Below are 12882 nucleotides of genomic sequence, written 5' to 3' on the forward strand. Positions count from 1 at the left end.
CTCCTTAAACTGCCTTCTCCAACCCCAGGTTCCCTGTCTCAAATTGTTCACTGGAGCATTCTCTACGTCCTGTTACATTTTTGCGCACTCTAACGGAAAAAACATTGTTTAAAATTGTGACAGTAGGCTAAAATCGCACTAAGAGGCAATATACATATCTCATATCCATTACGATCTGAAACTGGTACCTTCAAGTTTACATTTTATATTCCGAATTATCTGAGACTACGTCAGTGAAGATTGGTGTGAGTTGATTTGACCGATCTCTAATTTATCCGGTATAAGTGATGACAAACATCGAGATTAACACAAGAAATTGAGTCAGGGGTAAAGTAGAAATGAGAATAAGGAACTAGAAAAAGGAAGAGACCGCGAACAAACTCGAGTTGTATAGCTGCCAGCGTCTAGGATACTCAACTTGTAAGAACTACCTAAGTTTTGCCAAGTCAGCGCCAGTTCGGCAAACTTTGTTTTTAATAACCAGTACATGTCATCAACGTATCTGCCAACAGTTTATGTGAATCGTAACTGATAGCATTACTGCAGCGCAGCTCACAGGTTTTATGTGCAGACTGCACTACGTGGGCAGCTATGTTTACCAGTTACAGCTCCAGAGAAAGATTAAAGTGCAGTGGAGTTGACTAGGCTCCATAATGCAAAAGTACATATTTTTTAAAATTTTATGTAGCTATCTATACCGTCTTTTCACGGTACCTATTTTTGAGGATCACGTACATTGGGAAACCCATGACACGCTTGATGCCAATTACGAGTATTATTGTTATTTTTTTTACTGCTCTAGTCCTCCCTCCAATGACGTAATAACTTCTTAAAAAATAGTGGAGGAAAAATTCGAAGGATTCAGGAGAAGAAAGAAGTGTGAGGGGTGTCATGGGATTCCTATCACGCTTGAGTATCATGGAAGTTGCCACGAGGCGACAATTATAACTAGGACAACAAGGTTAAGTAAATACGTATAGCTGAATTTCACGACCTATACAACAATGGCAGAAACGTGAAGAACAGAAAGAAACTACCTTTGCTCTGAGAATTATGATTCAGCCATCTTTCTGCTGATAGAAATGCATCTAAGAAGGATAATGACGGTTCGGAACTCTTTGTTTTCACCCTAAAATTCGTGGAAGATTTCTGGTCTTTCTTTACTGGTGAATGTGTCTCAGTAGCCACGATTCCCGTAACCGCTGCACGCTGTTATCCCCAAAAATGGTCCTAATGGCTCTGAGCACTATGGCACTTAACTTCTGAGGTCATCAGTCCCCTAGAACTTATCATCATCATCATTTAAGACTGATTTTGCCTTTCAGCTTTCAGTCTGGAGCATAGTCTCCCTTATAAAATTCCTCCATGATCCCCTAACAATGGTGCCTCTTCTGATGTTAAGCCTATTACTTCAAAATCATTCTCAACCGAACCCAGGTACCTTCTCCTTGGTCTGCCCCGACTCCTCCTACCCTCTCCTGCTGAACCCATGAGTCTCTTGGGTAACCTTGCTTCTCCCATGCGTGTAACATGACCCCACCATCTAAGCCTGTTCGCCCTGACTGCTACATCTATAGAGTTCATTCCCAGTTTTTCTTTGATTTCCTCATTGTGGACACCCTCCTGCCATTGTGCCCTATGCCCTCGGACATATTCTGAGTCGTGGTCACCTTTGTGCTCATACGGCAAAGACTACCAAATCCACCGGTTAGTCCCTCAGCCGTTAGGGGTAAAACTCAATGGGACTCGGGGCAAGTAAGGCTAGCAACCTGCTTCCCTGGTACTTTAAATATGATGCTGGCAACAATCAGTGCCCTAGAACTTAGAAATACTTAAAGCTAAATAACCTAAGGGCATCGCACACGTCCATGCCTGAGGCAGGATTAGAACCTGCGGTTCCGGACTGTAGCGCCTAGAACCGCTCGGCCATCCCGGCCGGCCTGTTATCCCCGTTGACTTGCTACGCGTAATCCACTGGCTTCTAAGCGATACATCGCTGCGACTGTAACATCGTTTCCAGCACCCGCGTCCATCCACAAGAACCTAGAGCAAAGAACGTTGTCAGCAAGTCTTCGTCTCGCGGCAATTACGGCCCAGTTGAAACCTAGGGCGACCAGTGGTGAAACCGAGCGATGCGTGTCGACAAGGCAGCAGGCGGCCGCCCCCAGCACGGCTGTCCTGTGGCGCCAGGACGGCGTATCGCTGGGATGTGCGGACTAGCAGGATGCTGGCCAGCCCTATCTCCGCCCCCGTGCTGCGCCGGCGGGATGTAAACACGCGCGCGACACGCCGTATCTGCGCTGCCCACGTACTGGACGCGCTCCTTCCTTGTTGAGAGTAGCTCTGCGTCCGGGGTACGCTATTAAGAGAAAACACTTCATCCCAACCAAGAGAAAACAGGAAAATATGCTGCATTTCTCTGTATCTTGACGCTTAATAGATCAGGAATTAAAAGGCTGTTCTTGGAAGATTCCACACGTGACGATCATACGATTCCGTAAGTCGCGATTTTTCTCATTTTTTGTTTACAGTCTGGTGTATTCCCCTTTAGATGGTGATAAATCGTGGATTTCTTGAGAAATTCTGGAATATTGAAAATATAAAGTTCTCCCCCGCCCCCCCCCCCATTAACCATGCACCTTGCCGTTGGTGGGGGAGGCTTGCGTGCCTCAGCGATACAGATGGCCGTACCGTAGGTGCAACCACAACGGAGGGGTATCTGTTGAGAGGCCAGACAAACGTGTGGTTCCCGAAGAGGGGCAGCAGCCTCTTCATTAGTTGCAGGGGCAACTGTCTGGATGACTGACTGATCTGGCCTTGTAACAATAACCAAAACGATCTTGCTGTGCTGGTACTGCCAACGGCTGAAAGAAAGGGGAAACTACACCCGTAATTTTTACCGAGGGCATGCAGCTTTACTGACAGCCTCGGCAGAGTCAGGCCTAACAAAACTCTACCATCTGGTGAGCAAGATGTATGAGACAGGCGAAATACCCTCAGACTTCAAGAAGAATATAATAATTCCAATCCCAAAGAAATCAGATGTTGACAGATGTGAAAATTACCGAGCTATCAGTTTAATAAGCCATCACTATAATATACTAACATTAATTATTTACAGACGAATAGAAAAACTGGTAGAATCCGACCATCAATGGCAAGGAAAGCGTTTCTGAAGAAGAGAAATTTGATAACAGCGAGTAGAGATTTAAGTGTCAGGAACTCGTTTCTGAAAGTATTTGTATGGAGTGTAGCCATGTATGGTAGTGAAACATGGACGATAAATAGTTGAGACAAGAAGAGAATAGAAGCTTTCGAAATGTGGTGCTACAGAAGAATGCTGAAGGTTAGATGCGTAGATCACATAACTAATGAGGAGGTGTTGAATAGAATTGGGGAGAAGAGAAATTTGTGGCACAACTTGACTACAAGAAGGGATCGGTTGGTAGGGTATATTCTGAGGCATCAAGGGATCACCAATTTAGTATTGGAGTACAGCGTGGAGGGTAAAAATCGTAGAGGGAGACCAAGAGATGAATACACTAAACAGATTCAGTAGTAGGATGTAGGTTGCAGTAGGTACTGGGAGATGAAGAAGCTTGCACAGGATAGAGTAGCATGGAGAGCTACATCAAACCAGTCTCAGGACTGCAGACCACGACAACAACAATGTCACGTAGCACTCTGTATGAAAATCACTGGCTGTGCTGTGTGCAGTCTGTGGCTGTTTTTGATTTTGTTCCACTGCGTCTAACCTTTGAAGCTGTCCCGGTATTTGCACAGGGTAGAGTAGCATGGAGAGCTGCATCAAACCAGTCTCTGGACTGAAGACCACAACAACAAAAAAGCACTAAGAGGCATATCTTGTCAAAAGTACCCGGACACCCTTACGTCATGCGCAGTTGACCTAGATATCGCAAGAGGCGGACCCACCCGTTTAAAAAGAGGCGGGGAGTATTGTGTTGTCAGCAGAGATGCAGTAGCAGCGGAGTGGTTTGGCCACGAGAGCACAGTGAATTCGTTCGTGGACTAGTCATTACATGTCACCTGAGTGACAGACCTATTAGGAACATTTCAACCCTTCCAAAGCTGCTCAAGTCGACTGTCGCTGATGTGACTGTGAAGTGGAAACGTGTAGGAACAACAGCGTATAAATCAAGACCAAGCAAACCTCATGTCTGATGGACAAGGTGTAACATTCCGGAGGATGGTTATAAAAAATAGCATGAAATTAACTGGAGGGATGACTCGTCAAGTAGAAAGTGCTGCGAGCAGTCAATAACTGTGCGTAGGGTGTTAAAAAAAAAAAGGGATAGAATGGCGGTCAGTTCTAAGAGATGCTTAAGGTGGATTAAAGAGCAAACCACTGGACAATCGGAGACTAGAAACGAATGGTTTGAAGCGATGAATTATGCAATACGCTGCAGCAATTCGACCGTAGTTTTTGAGTTTGGTGAATGCCTGAAAAATTTTACTTGCCATCACGTGTAGTGCCAGCAGTGAAGCACGGAGGACATGGTATTATGAAATGGGGCTTTGTCGTCATTTGGATATCGTAAGAAAATGCTAAATGCGGAAAGATATTAATACATTTTACAGCTTTGTGTACTGTGTACAGTAAAGGAAGACGATGATTGTCTGTGTCACCATAACATGCACCCTGTCATGAAGAAGCAGCAGTGAGGTAATGGTTTCGTGACCAATAACATTCCTGAAATAGACTAGTCAGTTCAGAGTCCCGACACGAACTCAATCCAACACATTTGGGATGTGTCTGTACGTCGTCTCCGCTCCAGACAGCAACGTCCAACATCGCTACCTTCTCTGATTTTTGTTCTTCAGGAAGAATGGGCCGCAATTCCTCCACAGACATTCAAACTCCCAATTGAAAGTGTTCTCAGCAGAGTTCAAACACCGAGCAAGGTGGAGCAGTGGTTAGCGCACTGGACTAGCATTGGTGAGGAAGACGGTTCAAACGCTCGTCCGGTCATACTGATTTAGGATTTCCGTGATTTCCCTCAATCGCTCAGGCAAAAGCCGGGCGGTTCCTTTGAAAGGGCACGGTCGACTTCACTCCCCATCATTCCCTGATCCGACACTGACGACCTAGCGGTTTGGTCCCCTCCTCTCAACCAATCAACCAAGAGATCAAACAGTCATAAATGCGAATCGTGAAAACACCCAATATTAACATCCGCCAATAGATGTCCGGATACTTTTGATCAGATATATAGCACAATGATTAGAGTTTTCGTTTGTGAACATAGAGATGAGTTAGGATCTACTCAGACCTTCAGACAGATTTGACTGTCACTATTTAAGTTGTGATTTTCTAAAAGTTGTCCAATTCGGAGTTGACGTGATTCAGAGTGATTCATATTGAAAAAGGCAACCTCCTGCACTACTTCTCTCAGAGGAAATACTTATGGAAATATAAACCATAATAAATGAAATTAACTCAGAATCACCATGTGAATTTGAGGTACACATTCCGTCGAACACTCAAATCTTTTTAATGCCCGTACAATAGAACGATGCATAGTTTCACAGATTACACAGAAAACTACTACATAAAGAGAGTATAATAATGAGGTGCGTATATAAGTTTCGAGCAGAGCCCTGCGCGTTGTCAATACCTCTACTTTAAGGCTACTTGAAAATACTAATTTTACAAGCAGAGTTTTGTTACTGAGTTCCTTTAACTAATGCGCTCCGACGGTAAGTGCAAATAACAGACTGCAGAACACCTGCGTTATTGTCACTAGATTTATGGCACGCACAAAGATGAATGTCGCAAATTCCGTTTTTACTTTCCGCTGAACGAGGCTTTTCTCCCGGCGAACAGCTGCATGCATTATGGATGAACACGTGTGCAAGCTGGAGACACACAGGTAAACGAATCGGCAAGCGTCTCGCTGTACTGCGGATTACAGGCTGTTACAGCATAAGAGATTTTCACAATTTAGTTTTTATTCTAGCACTGCCTGCAGCATCAGTAAATGTCTGAGAATAAAATACGCTCTAAGACAAAAAAAAGGCACACCACAAAGAAATTATCCGAATAGGACGGAAATCAGTAGATGTTATGTACATGCACAAACAAATGACAAAAATTTCAGAAAAATTGAATGATCTATTCAGGCGAAAGAGCGTCACAAATTGAGAAAGCCAATAACACGTTGGTCCACCTCTGCCATTATCCAAGAAGTTATTCGACTCGCCATTGATTGGTAGAGTAGTTGGATGTCTTCCTGAGGGTAATCGTGCCAGATTACGTCCAACTGGCGCCTTAGATCGCCAAAATCTCGAGCTGGTTGCAGGGTCCTACTCGATCAGTTCTCAACTGGCGAGAGATCCGGCGACTTTGCCGGCCAAGGCAGGACTTGGCGAGCAGTAGAAATTATAGACGCGTGAGGGTGGGTATTACCTTGCCCAAATGTAAGCCCAGGATAGCTTGCCACGAGGGGCAACGAAAAGGGGCGCAGAATATTGTCGACGAGCCACTGTGCTGTAAGAGTGTCGCAGATAACAACCAGTGGGGTCCTACTATGAAACGAAATGGCAGGTTGCAAAATCCATTATTTTCGCTCTCCACCCACTATGCATGACTGTCGTCTACAGGCATAAAAAATATTGACAACTGACCGTCAGTGTCCGAAATGACGGCAGTAGTGATTAATTTTACTAGTACGAAGTAAACTGCGTTCTGACAAGGGCGCTTCGGTTTTGTTTTGTACCTGTGACCCTGGTGAGCTTCTTAGCACACACTCATACACGTTCGCACTTGTATGTGAAAATCTACATCACTGACAAATATAAATACATTCTTAATATTTGCTGACAAATTTTCGGAAGTTGCTCGTAGATGCTCTACTGTGAGAACAGAGACACGATATGGAGTAATTAGATACTGAAGTGCTGGAAGTGTAGTATCTCTAGGGCTATATCAGATGGATTTTGATAAAAATACTTTACTAAACGTTATGCCTACTATGATATAATTTGCACTGGAACAAATAACGAAAACTTGTTTTAAAAATGTGCGAAAAATAGAATCTCTAGCGCCTCACGATTACTATTGTTACAGTACTGCCCAATATCAGTTACATTACTGTGGATAACTGATCGTTTACAACATCCGTTCTAAACGAAGATCATCATGATCTAGGAGACTGATGTATAACTTCAACAGCTGCAACAAACACAATTATCAGACCCACGCGAGTGACAACGTAACGCTCACAAAGTGAGTTCTTCATATGACTTGCTACGTCGTTCTTAATGTCGATGGCAATCGGTGAAACAACAAGCCTATGAATTATGAACGGCACAGCATCCATAAAGCATGAGAGGATACAATCAATGAATGTTTCACAGACGCCTCTTGGAGAAAACCGTCATTCTGTAATGTGCTTAGAGACTGCGTCTTTTTAAATGTTAAGTCACTCAATTTATATATAAGTTGGTCGGCAAAGTTCATATCAATGCTGTAAGAAAGCGTCGAGTATCGCTGTTGGCGGGAAGACCCCTTGGGGTGGTTCAGCATCCCAATCGCAAACGGTTCTCTGCCTCTGCACACAATGGGCCCTTTTCTCGCGGTGTGCATCTGTTGAGTGTACTGTAGTGTAATATGTGTGTGTGTGTGGAAGGGGGGGGGGGAGGGGGGAGAGCGAAACCTAGCATCGGCAGATATTCTTCTCCTCTCGAAGAATACAAATAGGGCTGCAGAGCTCAACATCCCCCTCTGAAAGAACGGACCACATCAAGTATCTCGTACCCTCATTTCATGAAAAATTACAGTTGCTTTGGAATTTAATCTAAGACATTGGCAAAAAGTCTGGTGATTAGGATCTTCATGCCACAACTTCTCTTACCCTTGGTGGCCAAATATTGGCGATGAAAATTTCTTCCACCCTCAGGGTTTGAAGCGACTATCTCCGAGTTTACCTCCTTCGGGCAGGCGTCCATTAGCGACCTCGGTTTCCGAGGCACGTATCCAGTACCTTCATCTTGAGTGAAAAAGAATAATTACCAGCACCAGAACCACTGTTGGAGTCCATAAATTGTCGCTTTGTTCTGAGAACGTGATTTTTTTTCCTTGCCTGCAGTTTCTCAGAAATCCAACAAGCGAAGTTTTCCTAGTGTTGCATTATTTTCCTGTTTGAGATTATCATGCCTGACAGAGATTCCACTAGTGACATGGTGCATCTGCACAGAGCTGCTTTCTGACGCAAAAGCGGTGTGCCAGACAACATCAACAACTGAACCCCTGTCCCAGGCGATATCCAACTGAGCTACCCAGACAAACCTCGCGGTCCGAGTGAAAGCTTGAGAGTTCCACTGACTGCTTTCCCAAGCTTCAACGAAGTTTTACTCTAACAATCAGACCATCAGACCTGTTAATCGCGGATTTCAACGAGTCTTTGGTATACTGCAGAGGAACATGTGCAGAGCACCTGGCTAGCGGCCTTTCAAGCGATGGCCCCTAGGTACCGAGAAAATCGACTTTCACGTTTTATGTATACTTCCTATACCCGTAACGTCAGCCACGTTTCGATCAAGCGAGCGTAGCGCAGCTGCGTAAGTCCACGATTACCACGCTGATTGTATAGGCTTAGAGCCTACAGGTGTACTTTTCTTAATGTTTCGCCGTACAGAATATCATTAAATAGTATATGTCAGACAAAATTACACAAAAGCACTAATTCTCGCCGTAGCAATTTCATTTATACATCAGTCACTACAACACAGGTGTATTTCGTAGAGTAGATTACACATTCGTCGCTATCGCTTGCATAGTTTTCTGTACTAGAACAGGATTCCGCATGGTATCTGTCGTTGGAGCAACCGAAAATCACATTTGTTGAACACCAAGCACACACAATGAAAGGTACTACCTTGCAGACACTCGGAGTTTCCCGAAGTTATACTGAGGAGCACAGTCTGTGTAAATTGAAAGAGATTATTCGATGAGAACCATGCGTATCTGATCATTTCTGTGAATGCAGGTGCCCTAATTGATGCAGAACTGAAGAATGTATTTTTATTGAATCTTCCCTGGAAACGATTTCGCTATTACTCTTTAGCAAGTTGGAAGTATCATGATTTTCTTTCGTGAAAACCAATGGCATCCCATACCATCACGCCGAGTGATACGCCAGTATGGCGATGACGAATACACGCTTCCAATGTGCATTCACCGTGATGTCGCCAAACACGGATGCGACCATAATGATGCTGTAAACAGAACCTGGATTTATCCGAAAAAAATTACGTTTTGCCATTCGTGAACCCAGGTTCGTCGTTGAGTACACCATCGGCTGCTAGTGATACGAGGCCGTTGGGATCCAGCACGGCATTCCGTATTACCCTCCTGAACCCACCGATTCCATATTTTGCTAACAGTCATTCGATATCGACAAACGCGAGCAGCAATGTCGCGATACGACAAACCGCAATCGTGATAGGCTAGAATCCGACCTTTATCAAAGACGGAAACGTGATGGTACGCATTTCTGCTCCTTACTCGAGGCATCACAACTACGTTTTACCAGGCAACGCCGGTCAACTACTGTTTGTGTATGAGAAATCGGTTGGAAACTTTCCTCATGTCAGCACGTTGAAGGTGTCGCCACTGGCGGCAACATTGTGTGAATGCTCTAATAAGCTAATCATTTGCATATCACAGCATCTTCTTCCTGTTGGCTAAATTTCACGTCTGTAGCACGTAATCTTCATGGTGTAGCAATTTTAATGACCAGTAGTGTATAATGAAAAAAAAAATCGATTTTGTCGGAAACTAGGAGCCGTCGCATGAAAAGCCGCTAGCCAGTTACTTATGATCCGTCCCTTTACAGCATATCTAACACTCATCGAAACCCATGATGAACAGGTCCCATGGTCTCCTTGGAAGCCTAGAGTTATATCTCAAGGAGTGCCTGAATAAGTTAGTAAGAGCATTGCTCGTGGAAGTTAAAAATCTATGTTTAAATTCTGGTCCAGCGTTAATCCGTAAAATATTTCGCAAATACGTATTGTCTTTGTTGTTCAGGCATGAGCTATGGGCCTCAAGTACTGTGTTTGTTTGTGTCGAAAAGTGTCGCTGTATACCTGCTCCCGACTGACCGCGCCCCCTCCTCTCTGTTGCAGACCACGATCAAAGTGTACGCGCGCTGCCTCCGGCCGGACATCGAGTACAAGACGCTGAGCATCACGTTCCAGACCACGTGCAGGGAGGTGGTGACCGCACTGCTCAACAAGTACCGCATGCGCCACCGCGACCCCAACCTCTTCTACCTCACCATGGAGGTCACAGTCCGCAAGGCCGGTAAGGGCAGCCGCAGCGCCCCCACCAGGGGTACAAGGTCTCGTCTGAAGACAGCTTGCGGTCACACCTCGCTAAGCAAGCATGTTCATTGGGGTGAAAAGTACTTAAACCGACAAACTGTGGGAGGTTGCAGGGGACATAAAAACAAATATTTTTCCCTATGTCATTTTTTCCTATGATGAGTATTTAAACCGGCAGAGGGAGGAAGATTTCTCTGGCGGCAAATTAATTAAATCAACAAACACTTTTCCATTTCTTTATGAGCAAGCGACAACACATCAATACAATTCAATTTCAATTACAGTATATTTTCAAAAATGCCTCCATTGACCGTAAACAAAGGTTACACCGTCGGATCATGTTCTGTCTGACACGGGCAAAAACCCCAGGAGTATCCTGAATTGTTCCTGTTGCTGCTACTATCCGGACAACCAGATCCTCTTCTGATGCAACAGGAGATGCGTAAACATAGTTGTGCGTCTCTCCCCACACAAAAAAGTCCAGCAGGCCATGGTACAGGACCACCTCTGCCAATCCGCGTTTCTCGGAACCGTCGGTCCAGGAATAGACGCATACGATGACTGAAATGTGCCGGCGCCCCGTCATGTTAGAACCAAATGAATTGTCTTGTAGGGAGCTGGACGTCTTCCAGCAATTCTGGCAATTCTCTGGCGAGAAAATTGTATTAGTGCCTGCCATTTAACGGCCTAGGTAGCAGATACGGCCCAATTAAATAGTCCCCAACAACACCGACCCACACATTAACGAAGAACTGCACTTGATGAGCGCTAGTAACTGTGGCATGTGGGTTATCCCACTCCAAACATGCGAATTGTGCATGTTGAAGACTCCATCACGCCCGAACGTTGCTTCATCGGTAAACAACACAGAGGGTGGAAATGTGGGACGCATTTCACACTGTTCCAGGTACCACTGCGAAAACTGTGCTCTGGGTGGACAATCAACAGGTTCCAGGTTGTGGACACGCTGTAAGTGAAATCGACGTAACAATTGCTCTCGAAGGACTGTTCTTACATTCGTCTGATTCGTCCCCATGTTACTTGCAATTGCACGAGAGCTGATAGAAGGATCCCGCTCCACATGTTGCAAGACAGCTTCCTCAAATTGCAGCGTTCTTACCGTGCGACGGCGTCCCTGTTCAGGTAATCTGCTAAATGACCCGGTCTCAGGCAGACGTTGGTACACAGCAGCAAAGATCGTATCATGCGGGATACGGCGATTAGGATATTGTTGATAAACCCGCTGTGCAGCTCGTCCGTTGTGGTGCGCTACGTAGTACGCACTAACCATATCAGTGTACTCACTCCAGGTGTATCGCTCCAGTAGTAAACAGAGACAATACACTACTACACTGGTGGACAGCAGTTGCCTACAACTGAAGAGCGTACTACGCCCTCTAATTACTGAAGAGCGTAATACGGTCTCCAGCGGTTTAAATAATCCTCCTAGGAAAAAGTGACATTAACGAAAAATATTTGTTTTGATCTCCCCTACAACCTCTCAGAGTTTGTCGGTTTAAATACTTTTCACCGTGGAGACATAGATGCAGTCACGCACAACAAAACGTCTCTATTAGGGCCTTGTCCAGGTGGCCTATGCTTGTGCAAATAATACCTCGCACCTCTGTTTTCACCTCGTCTGTCTGTGTCCAAAAAATTTTTCCTCCGGTCTTTGCAAGAGACATGTTTTTCTGCACTCCAGTGCATCGCTTAAAGAGGCTGCCGAGATAGTAGAATTGTTGCTTGCCCAGTTCTTGACACCTCAAGCATTTCTTAGTATTGACTACAGGAATCTGTAACTTACGAGGAGATATTCGACCATTTTACCCTATTACTTTTAACTCTCTACACACATTGTTCTTGTTGGCCTGCTGGTTACGCTTCGGAACTCGCGACTGATTGTTTCCGCTGATATCGTGCGATTTTTTTATAACCACTGTCAGCAGTGCTCGACGGCCGCTGTTGTAACACAACGCGTGTGAGCGAGGAATCCACCAGAGAGAATCTTTAAAATGCATCGTGAGGGTGGGAAAATCCTAAGAAATTTTGGTCCTATGTCAAAGCGGTAGTTGGATCAAAACAAAATGTCCAGACACTCTGTGACCAAAATGGTACTGAAACAGAGGATGACAGACTAAAGGCCGAAATACTAAATGTCTTCTTCCAAAGCTGTTTCACAGAGGAAGACTGCACTGTGCTTCCTTCTCTATATTGTCGCACACTTGACAAAATGGTAGATATCGAAGTAGACGACAGAGGGATATAGAAACAATTAAAATCGCTCAAAAGAGGAAAGGCCGCTGGTCCTGATAGGATACCAGTTCGATTTTACTCAGAGTACGCGAAGGAACTTGCCCCCCTTCTTGCAGCGGTGTACCGTAGGTCTCTAGAAGAGCGAAGCGTTCCAAAGGATTGGAAAAGGGCACAGGTCATCCCCGTTTTCAAGAAGGGACGTCGAACAGATGTGCAGAACTATAGACCTATATCTCTAACGCCGATCAGTTGTAGAATTTTGGAACACGTATTATGTTCGAG

At 44.9% G+C, this 12882-nt stretch overlaps 1 protein-coding gene across 2 annotated transcripts in view; it reads left to right on the top strand.

The window, feature by feature from the left end:
* LOC126273192 (uncharacterized) overlaps window positions 1–12882 on the top strand; it is a 416556-nt gene that overhangs the window by 379680 nt on the left and 23994 nt on the right. For both annotated transcript variants that reach the window (XM_049976716.1, XM_049976717.1), the window contains exon 4: window positions 10150–10327. In XM_049976716.1, the coding sequence (XP_049832673.1) occupies window positions 10150–10327 (178 nt within the window). The remainder of the gene's footprint in view (window positions 1–10149; window positions 10328–12882) is intronic.

This window comes from Schistocerca gregaria, chromosome 5, assembly GCF_023897955.1.
Source record: "Schistocerca gregaria isolate iqSchGreg1 chromosome 5, iqSchGreg1.2, whole genome shotgun sequence".
NCBI classification, from domain to species: domain Eukaryota; kingdom Metazoa; phylum Arthropoda; class Insecta; order Orthoptera; family Acrididae; genus Schistocerca; species Schistocerca gregaria.